The sequence below is a fragment of the Ricinus communis genome, chromosome 1 (assembly GCF_019578655.1).
Source record: "Ricinus communis isolate WT05 ecotype wild-type chromosome 1, ASM1957865v1, whole genome shotgun sequence".
Lineage (NCBI taxonomy): Eukaryota > Viridiplantae > Streptophyta > Magnoliopsida > Malpighiales > Euphorbiaceae > Ricinus > Ricinus communis.
The window spans coordinates 21,071,859-21,087,606 of NC_063256.1; the positions used below are offsets into that span (position 1 = coordinate 21,071,859).

Consider the following 15,748-nt stretch of genomic DNA (forward strand, 5'->3'; position numbering starts at 1 on the left):
TATTTATATATTCATTTAATTTTTTAATTTTTGAAATATATATTTATTTATATTTTATAATAATATAATTATAAAATAAATAAAAATTCATTGTTGTTAGCGACCACTTGGCATGTGGTCTGTAAAAGCGATTATGTGAAACGAAGCTATGTGACTGCTAAAGGAGTGTAAGTTAGATTGCCACTGAAGCTATGTCGTTTTGTCTAGAGACCACGTCAGCGGCCACCCTCTGTGGTCGCTAAAAGCTAAGCAAAATTACAATTGCACAATCCCTTTCCAGAATACCTAAATCCATAATTTCTTATTTCACCTCCACCCCGTTTCTCTTCAGCCACTACTCCGCCTCTCCTTCATCGTTTCTCTATCGTCTCTTCAACCACTACTCCACCATTTCTTTGCCTCTCCTCTGTCGTTTCTCGGCCTTCGTCCTTCCTTTCTCTTAACAAGACAAGGTGAGTTCCTCCCCTTCGTTTTATGCTATCGTTTAATTTGCAATTTTCTTTTTTTGGTGTACGCGACTTTTGTGGGTGTGAATTTGCTATGTTAGTTTTGTGAATTTGTGCTTTAATTTTTATTTTTGTCAGGTTCAAAGCATCATCAACTCCCCAATACTGCTGCTGAAAAACTTTTGTGGGCGTGAATTTGCTCGCTGAAAACTTCCTCTTCCCTTTACTGCTGCTGCTAGTTTTCGATCCCCATTCTTCTGTTAAAGCTATTTTTTTCTGCTTCCTCTTTGACTCTTTGCATTTTAGTTATTTCTATTGGCTTTGCTTGTTAACACTCTTCTGCTAAAGTTTTTTTTTTTTTTTTAATTATGGTATTTATGATGGGATCAATTGATTTTTTTTCTTAGAAGACTATCGAATTGGCTGTTTCCTGAATGCCGATCACATACTATAGCTAGGGTGTCATTATTTAGATTGTTACGAAAACTGGCATAGAATAGATTAAACACGAGAATGGTAATCCCACAAGTCATGAGTACCGCTGGTCTTCTTTGGCAATAATGCAGATCGAGTTTGTCACTGTTCAAGTACACTCAAGTGTTTTTCTGGTTTGCGTATGGCATCATTTGATCTTTTTGTGTGCAGTGTTCATAGTTGTATCAAGTACACTAGGACAAGAAATGGTTAATAGCAGCAACAATAGCAGCTTTCGGCCTTTAACATGTAACCCTCACTAGAGAAAGAAACAACTTTAATATACAGAATATCACAACTTTATAACTGTAATAGCTGGAGTGTTACCATTGGATAGTAGTCTTTTAATTAATAAGAGCAATATAGGTGATTGTTTTTATTTATTAACATTGTATTCTGATTAGTAAATAGCTAGCCCAGGATGTGTGAACTTTATGATGTATTAAATTATAACCAGTGGGCATTTTCTAGAAAAAATGCATTCTTTGTAAATAGAATTGTAGGTTTACAACATCCTTTCTTTTTCTTATTCTACTAACTCAACATCCTTTTTAGATATAATGATATTCAAATATTTGTATCCTAACAATTATATTTTATTAGTTACTTAACTGATCAAACTATATAGAGTACAACTTATTTTAAATTTAGTTTAACACGAACGTTTAGTTTCAAAGTAGATATATATTATAATTTGAGTGGAATTTTAAGTTTGAATCTTTTTTTTCTCTATAATAAGAACGAGTCATGAATATAAAGGGTTATTATAATACGCATATAGGTGTTAAAGCTCCAAATTTAGTTGCCTGGGGCAGTGCTGTCGAAAGCACTAAGAAATTAGAAGTGCAAAAAGTTGAAATTGAAGTAATATTGTAATGCCAACCAAATGGTTTTTATTCTAATCAAAGATTCAAAGCATCAATATATAGCAAAAAGTATTGATTCAATGGACCAAACCACCTAGCAAAATATGTAGGTGCCCTTGTGCCCGCTTGTTCTTATAAGATTTTTAAGACCAAAATGATAAGCATACTCTGCCTTTTTTTTCTTAAATAATTTAAGAGACCAAAAGTAAATTAACTTGCAATGGCCAATAGAAATGTATATATATTAGTGCTTGGATTATTAAACTTGAAGAAGCTTATACACACTTAGTTTTTATGTATAGCTTAAAAAGATAACAAAAGTGTCAAATAAATAAAAGAAGGTGCAAATTTAAGTTGGCATATAGAAATTGAAAACAAGAAGCAAGGTGCCAATTGGAACACAAATGAGTGAAATGAATAACCAACTTTATGACAAACTACTATTAGTGATGTGATTATATATACTCATATTCTTGTCTATTAGCAAGATTAAGATAAGCAAACATGTTTATACAACAATAATTTATATGAATTGACCACTAATAATAATCTTTAATATTATATATATAGATAGAGAAAAGAAAAACTAATAATAAGGGGATATCTGGGATTAGTTATGTACAGGTTGGCTTAAGCCTCTATTTTACTAACGTCTATGACTCACCGGATGTATTTCACTTATGTCTATCAGGTAGAGATTTAGTTGGCTTATGATTGGAAATGTCATTCTTTTTCTTCTTTTGCATGTTGATTATTCTGATTGGGAAATACAATATAAAATTGGAACTTTATGGATGTTATTTGTATTTAAACTTATGGTTGTGATTCAGAAATTTGTTGGCTTAGGCCTTTTAAAATGGAGTTGTTATAAATTGGTGAGAACTCTGCAATTTCGAATCAATCCCTCAATGTTATGTAGTACTTTGATTAATTAATTACTCATTTTTCTTAAGGTATGAAATCAATCATAGAAGAACATGAGTGACGATCGAAGTTGGATGTATCAAAGGCTAATAAATGGCCTTCTCAATCTTGAGTTTATCGATGGCGTCGACAAATTCGTTGATTTTGCGTGTACTCATCCGGAATGGATGGACGAAGCAAAAATAAAGTGTCCATGTCCATGCAATAAGTGTCAGAACCGCCAATACCTAGATGTTGAGACTGTGAAATTACATCTTCTGAGATATGGCTTTTTAGCTGGATATTATGTGTGGACAAGACACGGGGAGACAGAGGCAAGGACCACTGAAAGTTAGCCGGTTTTTTTCGTTTGAGGAACCTAAAATAACGGATGATAATCAATACCAGAAAATGGTGATGGATGCTGCTGGACCTTCATTCGATCCAAATTTCGATGAGCATCCTAATATCGAGGCGCAAAAATTATATGATATGCTAAATGCAGCAAATATCCATTTATGGCCCGAGTGTCAGACCCATTCACAGTTATTCTAGTCTCTAGAATGCTGAATATCAAGGCCGATCACCATTTGTCAGAGCGCGCTTTCGATGCAGTTGCTCAACTAATCAAAGAGACCGTTCTAGAAAACAACCTTGTCACTGAAAACTTTTATTATACGAAGCGCTTAGGTCGGGGGTTGGCATTACTAGTAGAGAAGATACATTATTGTTTTAATGGCTGCATGATTTATTGGGGGAAAATGTGAATTTGACTGTGTGCAAGATTTGTGGCCATCCATGTTACAACAGACGGCATGCCACTGAAAGCAGTCAAAAAAGGAAAATAGATGTACCTTTCAAAAAGATCTATTACTTCCTTTTGACAGCACGTCTTCTTAGATTATATGCTTCAAAAGCAATTGCTAATGAAATGAGGTGGCATGCGGAGCATGAGGTCCAGGACTGTGTAATGCAGCATCCTTTAGATTTTATTGCTTGGAAGCATTTTAATGATGTTCACCCCGATTTCTCTTTTGAAATCAGAAATATTCGTCTTAGCCTCTGCACAGATGGATTCCAACCTTTTAGATAGTTTGGTCAATAATACTCATGCTGGCTAGTTATAGTCACATGTATAATCTGCCCCCCTAGATGTGTATGAAAGACACATCGATGTTTTTAACAGTCCTTGTTCTAGGACCTCGTAATCCAAAACACAAGATAGATGTGTATCTGCAGCCATTGATTAGTGAATTGAAGTGTGGGAATATGGGGTTCAAGCATTCAACATTTCTCGGATTCAAAATTTTCAATTACGAGCAGCTTTAATATGGACAATCAACGACTTCCCCGCATATGCAATGTTGTCCGGTTGGTCCATCGTCGGCCGTTTGGCTTGTCCTTATTGCATGGAGGATTCTGATGCCTTTACCTTTAGTAAAAGTGGTAAGCAATCATGGTTTGACAATCACAGGAAGCTCTTGGATACTGATCATCCTTTCAAAAGGAACAAGTATGGATTTCAGAAAAATTAAATTGTCTAAAAGGTTGCACCCCTAGTTAGATCAGGAGAAGAAATATTAGGTATGCTTGATGATATCAGAATGAAAAAGGTAACACATGTAGATGGTGATGCAATTAATGGTCCACTAAGTAAATCATGGGGTTGGAGAAAACAAAGCATCTTTTGGGATTTGCCCTATTGGAGCTCCAATCTTATTCGGCACAACCTTGATGCTATGCATATTGAGAATTTTTTTTTTAACAATGTCTTTAACACAGTGTTGAACATACCTGGCAAAACAAAGGACACTCTGAAGTCTAGGCAAGAGTTAAATGAGTATTGTCAGAGGCTGGAGCTTGGAAAGTCTTCGTCAACTGGTAAATACCCAAAGGCTCGCTACACACTTGATAAGGAAGCTAAATTAGTATTGTTTGAATGGCTCAAAAAGTTAAAATTCCCTGATAGATATGTGTCAAATATGGGAAGATGTGTAGATATGAAAAAGTTGAGGTTGTTTGGCATGAAAAACCACGAATGAAATGTCTTCATGCAGAGATTAATGCCTATTGCCTTCCGTGAACTACTGCTGGCAAATGTGTGGAAGGCTCTAACTGAGTTGAGCTCGTTTTTCAAGACTCTAACTGCAACAGTCATTATGAATGAAGATATGTCTAGACTTGAAGCTGAGATCCCAATTATCCTATGCAAGCTTGAGAGAATTTTCTCTCTGAGTTTCTTTGATTCTATGGAACATCTTGCTGTTCACTTACCATACGAGGCTTGCATTGCTGGACCATTCAGTTTCAGTGAATGTACCCATTCGAGAGGTTAGAAAGATCTATCACTTTAATCTTTGTAATATTCTAAAGTTTCCTTTCATTTGATATTGGCGCGATAACTTTGTAAGGATCTTCGGAAGTACAAGAAGAATGTGAGAAATAAGGCACAAGTGGAAAGCTCAATATGCAATGCTTATTTAGTAGAGGAGACATCTGCTTTCTGCTCGTACTACTTTAAGGATTATGTGGCAACAAAAACAAGAACTGTGCCTTGCAATTCTGAATGTTGGGGCAGAGATGATCAACCAATTTATGAAGGAAACCTTTCTATTTTCAAATATATTGGAAGATCATTTGGCTGTTCAAGAACAGGATGTATGACACTAGAAGAATACAAAGATGCTTAGTCATACATTTTGCTTAATTGCGAAGAAGTAGATCCATTCGTGAGGTTAGTATCCTCTTTTTATGGAAGAATTAATAACTACCATTATGTTTTTCTTAATGTTATCTAATAGTACATATTATAGTATTTACACGAATATATTACGAAAACACAATCCAAACATTACGGATAAAGAAGTGGATGAAAAACTTGAAATGGACTTCCCTGTATGGTTCAAAGCATACGTGGGTCTTCTTCTTCTAGCAGTGTTTGTCGATAAAGTGAATGTTTTGTAATACATTCACTGAATATAGTTTTAATCTTTTAGGCAGACGATCCATCATGTAATATTCATAATAATCTCCTTAAGGATCTTGCAAAAGGGCCTTTGACTACTGTTACGACATACCCAAGGTATTTTATAAATGGTTATAAATTTCACAGAGTAGGGCACGATTCAATGGATAGTGGGGTATGCATCAAAGGCCAAAATTATAGTGTTTCCGAGAATGATTTCTACGATCAGCTAATTGAGGTTGTCCAGATTGAATATCTTAATTGGCCAATTAAGAGAACGGTTTTATTCAAGTGTGAATTGTTTGATCCAATGGCTAATGTGGGTACAAAGGTTCATGACCAATATAAAATTGTTGAAATCAATCATAGAAGACGATATAGAAAAAACGAACCATTTGTACCCGTCCACGCGACGAGACAAAAATGATTAGTGGGTGGTCTCGAAGATTAAACCTAGAAGAATTGTTGATATCCTCGAAAGCTCTTCCCAAAATAGACATGCACTTGCACAACCCCCATTTCAGGATGAGTTGACCGAAATCCATGCTATTGGGACAGTAGAAGAAGATCAAGTTACAAAATTGGATGATCTGACGGGTGCTTTCATTGATATTGCAGATAATGATATTTCTTCAGGAGAAGAATCAGAACTACAATCAGAAACTCCCTCTGAACCAGAGGACGAATTAGATATGGATAATTTAAATAATACTAATAGTGAATAGAGGTACTTGTAATGTTGGTTAAATGATTAAGTGGTTGTATTTTAGTTATCCTTATAATATTGCAATTTTATATATTAATTCATTCAATTTTATATTAATTTGCTTATGATTTTTTATGAATGTTTTATTCTACAGGATGTCAACTAGACGACACCGTGCATATGGCACCCGGAGCAGTGGACAGGATCGAGGCTCAGGCGGGAGACCTCCATCCGCTGGTAGTTTATTTGCAGCGCCTATCGATTCCACCGCTTCATCCATATCCACATTTTCAGCTCCACCCACATCGACAGTTCCACCCCCATCTTCAGCTCCACCCACATCGATAGCTCTACCCCATCTTTAGGTCCACCCACATTGACAGCTCCACCCATGTCTATGGCTCCATCCTCTAGTGCACCTCTATCCACTCGAGCGCCATTGTCGTGTACATTGACAGCTACTTGTACTACTTCACACCCATCTCCATCCACTCGAGCGCCATCCCCAGCATCACAACCATCTCCATCGCAGCTGACTACATCTGTGACTCCCGGTGTTGTCTCAGGCTTGGGTGGCTGTGGTAGTGGTCGTAAGAGGATATGTTTAGAGAATAGAAAGTAATGTTTTATGCTTTAGTTTATGTTCATTGTGTTTTTTTTTAGTTTAACTAATGTTATTTATGTTTAATGTAGATTCGTTGAGTCGCACCATATGTCTGCCTGTATATCCAATATATTTAGGGAGGCTATCTGTCATGAGGGATATACGTGGAAGGCAGTGACACCAGAAGCTCAAGAGAGATATTGGATCAAGTTTCAAGTAAAACCAAAATGTGTATTACAATTTGATGACTTATACAATTATTAATTAAAATATATGTATTATTATGATATGTTTTGTATTTATTGACTTTGTCGAGGTTAATGCCTATTTTGGGAATTGTTTTGCTGACTTGCAATGTGTTTTGTTGAGTTGTGAAATGCTTTATGTATTACAGGTAATTTGCCTTAATTATTTGAGATTTGGATAATGCATATAATAGGGAAGACTATTGAATTTTTAAGAAAATTATTATGTTTAATTTATAAATATATATTGCAGAAATTTTTGGAGTGGGAGGATTCTATTCATGAGATGGTGAAACTAGCATGGGAGCAGCTGGCTGCTAGGAGATACACTGATATGCCGCATAAGTGGAAGGGTAAGGGACGACCCCCATGTGTTCCAGAGGATGTTTGGCATAGATGGCAGGCAAAGTGGTCAGAGAGTTCCTTCCGAGCACTTGCAGCATGTCAATCCAGGAACCATTGGAGTGAGACAAGAGGCCTTGGATCGGGGCCGACACGGTACACTTGTGGCTCCATCTCTATTCAGGAGCACGCTAGAAGGATTGTAAGGCTGTTATGAATTATTTTTAAATTTAATTTAACAAGTTATGGATAATGTCAACTTATTTCTTATTTTCAGGAAAGGGCTGAAGGTGCACCCCCGAGCAAGGTCCGATTGTTTAATGAGACCCACATAACTAAAGTCCATGATGGATCGAGGTGCTATATAGATGACCGCGCCAGACAATTTGGGGTAAGTGCATAATAATAAACATATTAATTTACTTAATTTACTTATTTAGTTTAATTAATTAATTAATTAATTAATTTAGTAGCTCCAATTTATTTAATTTATTTATTTTATATATTATATTATGTTGAATGACTGTGTAGGAAAGCCTTAAGGAGCGCCTAGCAGAGGCGTCTCACGATGAAGACGGTAATCCAGTGCCACTATTCGGGGAGGAGGAGAGAATTTTCTTAGAGACAGTTTAGGCTTCCTCACATAGCAAATAAGTATATGGAACAAAGAATAATAGGATGTCTTCAAATCAGTCTGATGCCTCGACCTCCACAACTGCCACTAGTGGGATTGACGAGCAGCTTTTTCGACAGCTTGAAGACACTACCATTCAATTGGCGAGTCAGTTGCAGGACATAGATAAGCGGATTCAGATATTGGAAAATACCGTGCGCCAGTTGCTTTAGGGGATGACCTAGAACATTCAGCAGCTTGTCCATGGGCCGTCTACCCAACCCCTCAGTGACGACTCGCAGCAAGATCCATCTTCTGGCGAGTCGCGAGTTTATTAGTACTTATCCTTTCTACTTTTATAACTCTCTGACTGTACATTGGCTTAGTCATTTAGAATTTGTTTATTTTTTTATTAGGTGATTGCACTTATTAATATTATATATTTTATAAAAATCTAATATTCACTTATATTCCTATTTTATTTTATTCTTTTATAGTTTAAAATTTTATTTATAATGATATTTAATTATAATATATATAACTTAAACGACATGCAATATTAATAAAACTAAATATATTAAAAATATAAAATTAAAATTAATATTACACATTCTAATATAAATTGGCAACCTAATGCTTAGTGGTAACTGATGTGGTAACTAAATAGAGACTACTTAGAGACCACAATTATTTGGTAGCTAAAATTAGAGACCAGCAGGTTAGCGACCAATACTACGTGGTCTTTAAAATAGCTACCACTTTAGCGACCACATACAAGTGGTCTTTATATAGCTACCATTGCATGTGTTTGCTAAGTGGAAGCTAATTTGGTCTCCTAGTGGTCTCCTCGTTAGTGCATTAACGACCAACAAGAGACATGGTAGAGACCACTTTCAGGGTAGCTGATTAGCGACCACTTGTATGGTAGCTAATTTTAAAGATCACTCTGATTTTGGATCGCTATTTTCATTAGCGATGAAGGTTTTAACGACCACCATCTCTAGTCTCTAATTGGTTGCTATTTGGCTTTAGCGACCACTTAGAGACCATAACTGGTGGTCTCTAAACTGCTGTTTTTTTGTAGTGTCGCCAATGACTATTTGACATGGCATAAAGACATTGGCTGCTTCAAATATAGCCATTGGTGGTTTGCAACAGTCACCACCCTTCATTAATTTCGCGGTCATGCCCTTATGGATAGCAGTCACAATTTTCAATTTTAGAAAGCCAATAGCCTTTGCCTCAAAAGTCTTGATTTTCGTAGTCACACTTCCATGGGTGCAGTCATGATTTTCATCTTGAAATCTTCAATAGCATATGCCTCAAATTTAAGCCTTTTGTGGTTGCGTATTGAGAGGTGTGGTCGCGATTGTCATATAGACTTGGATTTTGAACCATGATATATACTACACAAACAAAATATAAAAGTCCATTAGATCAAGACTCTATTTGAATGTAAAGATCAAAATTAGAGACTTTAGCCGTATGCTAGATCATCTAGGCTAACAAATGCTAAGAGGAGTTAAGGCCTTCCTCCACAATGAAAGTGCTGAAATTCTTAAGTGAAATGATTTTACTGAGTATGACCTAAGTATGGCCTTCAAATTCTTCAAAAGAAAGTTCCAACACGGGTTAATGATAATAAAGGTTTGTTTATTAGGCAATAAGGTTTTGGATAGGGTTTTCATTATGCATGATGTAAAGATTAAGTAAAAATGAGAAATAAGACTATAGTGAGAATTGTCAAAGAACCAAGAGAGAGGACAAAAGGTAAAGGATTGCCACAACAAAGTGATAGAGCAAAAATGCTAGCAAAAAGGAATTGCAAGGTAAAATGATAGGAGGAGGAAGCATAAAAAACTAAAACAACTGTTATTTAAATCTGTATAGGAAAGAAAAGATCGCATGCAATATCATAACAACCATTAAAATAGAGAAGAAAAACTAAAAATTAAGCCATATGCTAAAAAATGCTAGGACTTCTCCTAAAATTGTCTTGCCAATATTTAATATTAATTGAAAACTATAGTTAAATGTGAAAATCTTACAACTTCGCTTCAAGTAATAGTTCAAGAGCAGCTCAAACCAGTTAATATCCTTAATCTTAGATTACTCAACAACAACATATAGTTGATGAAAATGGATGGCAACATTAGTTTAGGTTTCTACAAGCATTAAGGATATCCCTTCACCTTTCTAACATGATCTAGTTTACAAAAATAAGAATAAAATTATGTAATAGTGTTAATCTAATAAACAAGAGAGATTACTCCTGTTTCTTGTTAACTAGGGCTTATCATATTTGGAATATTCTCAAAAATTTATCTTTAAACATACTATACCGATATGGAGAGTGCGTATTTAAAATCGTCAGGAATGGAAAATAATTAAAAAATTATTCCTAAATATACTAGACAAATGTGAGAGAGTGCGTCCATAAAATCAATAGGAAATATGAAAGTAAGTGATTTGTAAGAAAAAGAAATACCAAATGTAAATTCCTCAAAGAAAAATTATTCCTATGAATTATAATTATGTACTTCAAGTCTAGAGAACGAATTTAAGGGTAATAGAGAAAATTTCTATTTCGTGTTAACTAAGATTGAATCGTCCTTGAAATGTTTTAAAAAATTTACTCTTAAGTATATTAAATCGATATAAGAAGTGTGTCTTGAAAATTATAAAATAAAAAATTAGTAAATATAAATTTATTAAAAGAACTAAAAACTTAATGTAGAAAATAATCAAAAATTCATTTTTAAATATATTAGACAGATAAAAGAATTATTCCTATGAATCATAATTGTGCACCTCTGGTATAGGAGACGAATTCAAGGGTAATGGGAAAAGAATTTGTTAACTAGGACTCGATCATTTTTGAAATATTTCAAAAATTTACTATTAAATATATTAGATCAATACGAAGAGTGTGTCCTGAAAATTGTCAAAGAAAGAATATAAATTTATTAAAAGAATTAAAAATTTAATGTGGGAAATAATTAAAAACTTGCTTTTAAATATATTAGACTGATAGAAAAATCATTCCTATGAATCATAACTGTGAGGTCTAGGAGACGAATTCAAGGGTAATGGAAAAAAATATATTGGGGTGAGACAGGCTCAAACTCTCGACCTCAGGATAACTCAATCAGCTATGAGACCTACGCGCTAGCCAACTGCGCCACCACCCCTAATGGTTAGATGTCGCAGTGTGCTATACTTTATAAATGCGAATTATTATGCTATATAATCTCCTCTTTTATCTGTATCCCTATTTTTGGTTGCTTTGACTAAACCGGTAGGGACCTAGAGGTTATGATGATCAGTCATTTCATGTCCCGAATACTGGGTGCTTGGCTTCTCTTCCTAATTTCTTTTGTTGAAATAAGGGGCAGTGACGATGGTAGTTACATGCAACAGATTTTAAGCTCAGCCCAACAGGATAAAGATTGGTTAGTATCTATCAGGAGACAAATCCATGAAAACCCAGAACTCGGATTCGAAGAACATAACACCAGTGCTATTATTCGCAGGGAACTCGATAAACATGACATCCCTTATCGATACCCAGTTGCTAAAACTGGCGTTGTTGCCCAAATTGGTTCAGGTTCTCGCCCTGTCGTTGCTCTCCGGGCAGACATGGATGCTCTTCCCTTGCAAGTATATAATATCATGTTTATTCTTTCTATTTCCTTTTTTTTTTTTTCTCTTTTTATTTTTGTTGAATTGATTGTTTTCTTCATTGGAACTGGGTTTTTTTCGTCATTTGTAGGAGCTGGTTCAGTGGGAACATATGAGCAAAATTGAGGGTAAGATGCATGGATGTGGACATGATGCTCACACCACAATGCTCCTCGGTGCTGCCAAGTTGCTTAATCAGCGTAAACACAAACTTAAGGTCAGTTGGTGTTATGTTTGTTTGGACTATGATATTCTTGTTAGGAGTTGATTTTCTTTCTTCTTTTTTGAGCATCTTGTTGGGAGTCTTTTTTATTTTTTATTTTTTCTAAAATCTATTTGAAAGAACAGTTAAAGAATGTAATAAATGTAGCAAGAGAAAGCCATGTTGCCAGTTATCAACAGAGGTAGGTATGGTTTTGGATTGGTTTTAGAAGAAGTTGCAATTTTAGAGGATGTCGTTTCAAAATAGAGTGCTTTCCTTTTCTCCTGTTTGATCCCATAAACTCTATAGTCTCTAAAAATGAGACAACCTTCCTCGGCTATTTTCACATGATAAGAAAATCGTGGTATTGTTCCCTTGGTTTGAAAAAAAAGAAAGAAGATCTAAGTAGAATAAGTAGCTATTATTTGAACTGTTCTTGAAAAGCGGTTAATCTGCCATAATGCATTTAGAAATGTCTGGTATTTACTTCAATTCTCGGTTGCTTCCTTACTTCCATTCTCCCTCTTCCCCTGCTCCTATTATCTGATTTTGGCAGGGCTTTAGGTTAGATAAATTGATGCTTTGCTCTATATGCTGTGTTCAAAGGGGACTGTGCGACTTCTTTTCCAACCGGCAGAAGAGGGAGGTGCTGGTGCATCTCATATGATAAAAGAGGGTGCATTAGGTGATGCTGAAGCAATATTTGCAATGCATATTGGTAGTCATTTATCCACTGGAAGCATTTCTTCACTATCTGGGCCAGTCTTAGCTGCTGTATGCTTCTTCGAAGCTAAAATTGAAGGCAAAGGTGGCCTTGCTGCAGAGCCGCATACTAATGTGGATCCAATACTTGCTGCATCATTTGCTGTTCTGGCACTGCAACATCTCATCTCAAGAGAAGCTGATCCCCTCAATAGTAATGTATGGCCACGATATCAATCTCTTTTATTCTTCCATCTTGTCACTGAGCTGCTCTCAGACTTTGGTGTACTGCTTTAGAACCTCAAGCAGTTTACTTTCCAATCTCTTGTTTTTTTGTCAGTCCATGCTCTTAGAACTTATCTAGAGCTACAGAATATTTGTCACATTGTAACATTGACTAACTTATACGGAAACTTCCTGTTTATGTCTCTTATTTTTGACATGTTTCGGGTTAAAATACACACATCGTTTAATGCCTCTATTGTATTTCTAATGTAGGTGCTTTCTGTTACTTATGTCAGAGGTGGGATTTCCCTGAATGTAATTCCACCATATGTTGAATTTGGGGGCACTTTAAGGAGTCTTACGACTGAGGGTTTGCATCAACTCCAGCTGAGGTTGAGAGAGGTAGAAAGCAGTAACTACCCTTTTTTTCTTTGAAACAATGGAAATCATATAGATATTCTATCTTCATTTTTATCTCCGAGTCCATCAAGTGTACCCTATCTGGCATGCATTTCTCATTTGGGGAAACTATACATAAATTGCATGTTTCCACTTTTCAAGCCTATCCATTGTTGTCTGTAAAGAGCAAACCAAGTTGCATGCTTGCTGTCATTTGACTATTATGTCCACAGCGAGTAGAATATATGGTGGTAATGTCATGCTGCTGTTGCTTAAAAACTCATGCAATTGATCTAGTCATACTTGAGAAGTGGCTCCACCTTTATTGTCCGGAATCTGAAGTTTTCTGTTTGATGATGAATTTGAATTCCAGAAATATGACTTGTGAGTTTTAGTCCAAAGTTTGACCTTCTAGAGGAAAGAGACATTTCTGTTAAATTTAAGAGGGTGCATGTCAAGTAATAGCCTTTAGATAGGTATTCACACTCAGATACAAAAGGATTCATCCCCTTTTGTAAATATACCCAATCAAGGATATTCTATGTACTGTCTCTCTCTCTCTCTCTCTCTCTCTCTCTTCCCCCGTTTTTGGAGCATTCAGAGGGGTTTTTTTGTTAGTGAGATTTGAACCCTAGTGTCTATTCTAGTAAGCTATGACACCAGGTTAAATCCCATTAAAATAAAGTGCAATTTAGCTATGTATATATCAAGTCAAGCCTTTGGGTTTCTTCCAATAGGTTTCTAAGGAGCTAATGCTATCAGAATTATTTGCAGGTCATTGAAGGTCAGGCTGCTGTGCACAGATGTAACGCATATGTTGACCTGAAAGAGGATGAATACCCATCATATCCTGCTGTTGTGAATGATAAAAACTTGAATATGCATGTTCAGAGAGTTGGTAGTCTTCTTCTTGGTCCTGAAAATGTCAAGACAGGCGAGAAGGTGATGGCTGGGGAGGATTTTGCTTTCTATCAAGAATTGATTCCTGGAGTCATGCTCAGCATAGGAATTAGAAATGAAAAATTGGGTTCAGTATACTCTCCACATTCACCTTATTTCTTCATCGACGAGGATGTTCTTCCAATTGGAGCAGCATTACACACTGCCCTAGCCGAGACTTATTTAGATGACCATCAACATTCTGATATAAAGTAAAAAATAAAAAAAATTAGAAAAGACAGAATTGTTTGCATACTTTGAATAAGTAAATAGTGCCCCATATATTGTATTGAACAATGCATCTTGCAACTGATTAAATGGTCAAAACCTTATTCCTTAGGAATCTTAGTAAGAGCTGCTTTATGTATTAAAACTAAACTACAAGAATCTGTCTATATGGTGTTATTTTTTTTTTTTCTAATGAAATGAACTTTTGCACATTAGACTGATTCTTTGTATATGCACATTAGCAGATTTGATCTCTATATCTAAATTATGTCAGTGAAGGAATATAACGGTGTCACATCCAAATCCCAAAATCATAGCGAACTTAACTAAATTATTGGATTTTATTTTTGTTGACTAATATATACATTAAAACTCTAAAAAAAATAATTAGTCTACATATATTCACATAATCTAAATTTTAAAATATATTAAACAAATATAAACTATTAAGATAATGTTGGCACGACCTTCAACTCTACAAGCGAAAGGGAGTTAGTTCATACGTCTTCAAACTATCTCACTCCTGCTAATTCTAAGTTTAAAATTTGAAAAAATGAGTATGGATATATTCTGTGGGTAGACTTGCATTAACAAAAATAATAATTATAATATTAACCAATGAATCTTTTTTTATTTTCTTGCAATATACATTTCCAAAATAATTGTAATAAATCAGAATTAAAGAATTTATTTCTTAAATCATATCTTACCATGAAAATACTCATATTTAATCAGGTACACACTCAAGATATTAATAATGTATATCATCTTGGGGTTAACCAATCTAATATGTTAATCCACCAAAATTTCATATCATAGCATAGACGGTAACCGTATATTACTCAGCCTAGCCTTCATGTCATACATGCATGTAGAGCTACCCCCAAAAGATAATCACCAGGTACACGGCCCAAAGGCATCAATGTGTATTCCAATGCTGTCCCAAAAACAGTATATTGTATACCATATTTTCACACCACGTCATCATCAATTCATTATCAATAATAAGAGTGCATCGTAAAAATAATATTCCGCATACTTGCTACTTAAAATATTTCAGTAGGATATACTTACTCTTAATTAATTAGAAGATTCACATTCAAAACGTACACAAATCTATTTGTTCCACTTATATATAATTGCAGGGAAAGGTTTAACAACTTTCAGTCTTTCGAACTCATAATCATAAACCAAGATATTTTTATAAG

General features: G+C 35.1%; 2 protein-coding genes across 7 annotated transcripts; both read left to right on the plus strand.

Moving 5' to 3' along the window:
• Positions 1-253: 253 nt before the first annotated feature.
• LOC8270841 lies at positions 254-8,632 on the plus strand. Of its 5 annotated transcripts, XM_048370387.1 has the most exons (9): positions 254-452; positions 585-5,423; positions 6,273-6,381; positions 6,515-6,978; positions 7,054-7,180; positions 7,281-7,358; positions 7,463-7,753; positions 7,829-7,942; positions 8,083-8,632. In XM_048370387.1, the coding sequence occupies exons 4-9, from the start codon at positions 6,752-6,754 to the stop codon at positions 8,182-8,184; spliced, it is 939 nt and encodes a 312-aa protein (XP_048226344.1). In that variant the 5' UTR covers positions 254-452; positions 585-5,423; positions 6,273-6,381; positions 6,515-6,751; the 3' UTR covers positions 8,185-8,632. The 5 variants fall into 5 exon arrangements, with proteins under 5 accessions (XP_048226344.1, XP_048226340.1, XP_048226343.1 ...); XM_048370383.1 differs by having other exon boundaries at positions 6,273-6,978; XM_048370386.1 differs by lacking the exon at positions 6,273-6,381.
• Positions 8,633-11,274: 2,642 nt separating this feature from the next.
• On the plus strand, positions 11,275-14,761 carry LOC8283707 (IAA-amino acid hydrolase ILR1-like 5). Of its 2 annotated transcripts, XM_015720594.3 has the most exons (6): positions 11,275-11,616; positions 11,698-11,824; positions 11,937-12,062; positions 12,654-12,968; positions 13,248-13,376; positions 14,148-14,761. In XM_015720594.3, the coding sequence occupies exons 1-6, from the start codon at positions 11,480-11,482 to the stop codon at positions 14,526-14,528; spliced, it is 1,215 nt and encodes a 404-aa protein (XP_015576080.1). In that variant the 5' UTR covers positions 11,275-11,479; the 3' UTR covers positions 14,529-14,761. The 2 variants fall into 2 exon arrangements, with proteins under 2 accessions (XP_015576080.1, XP_002521309.1); XM_002521263.4 differs by having other exon boundaries at positions 11,277-11,824.
• The last annotated feature ends 987 nt before the right edge of the window (positions 14,762-15,748 follow it).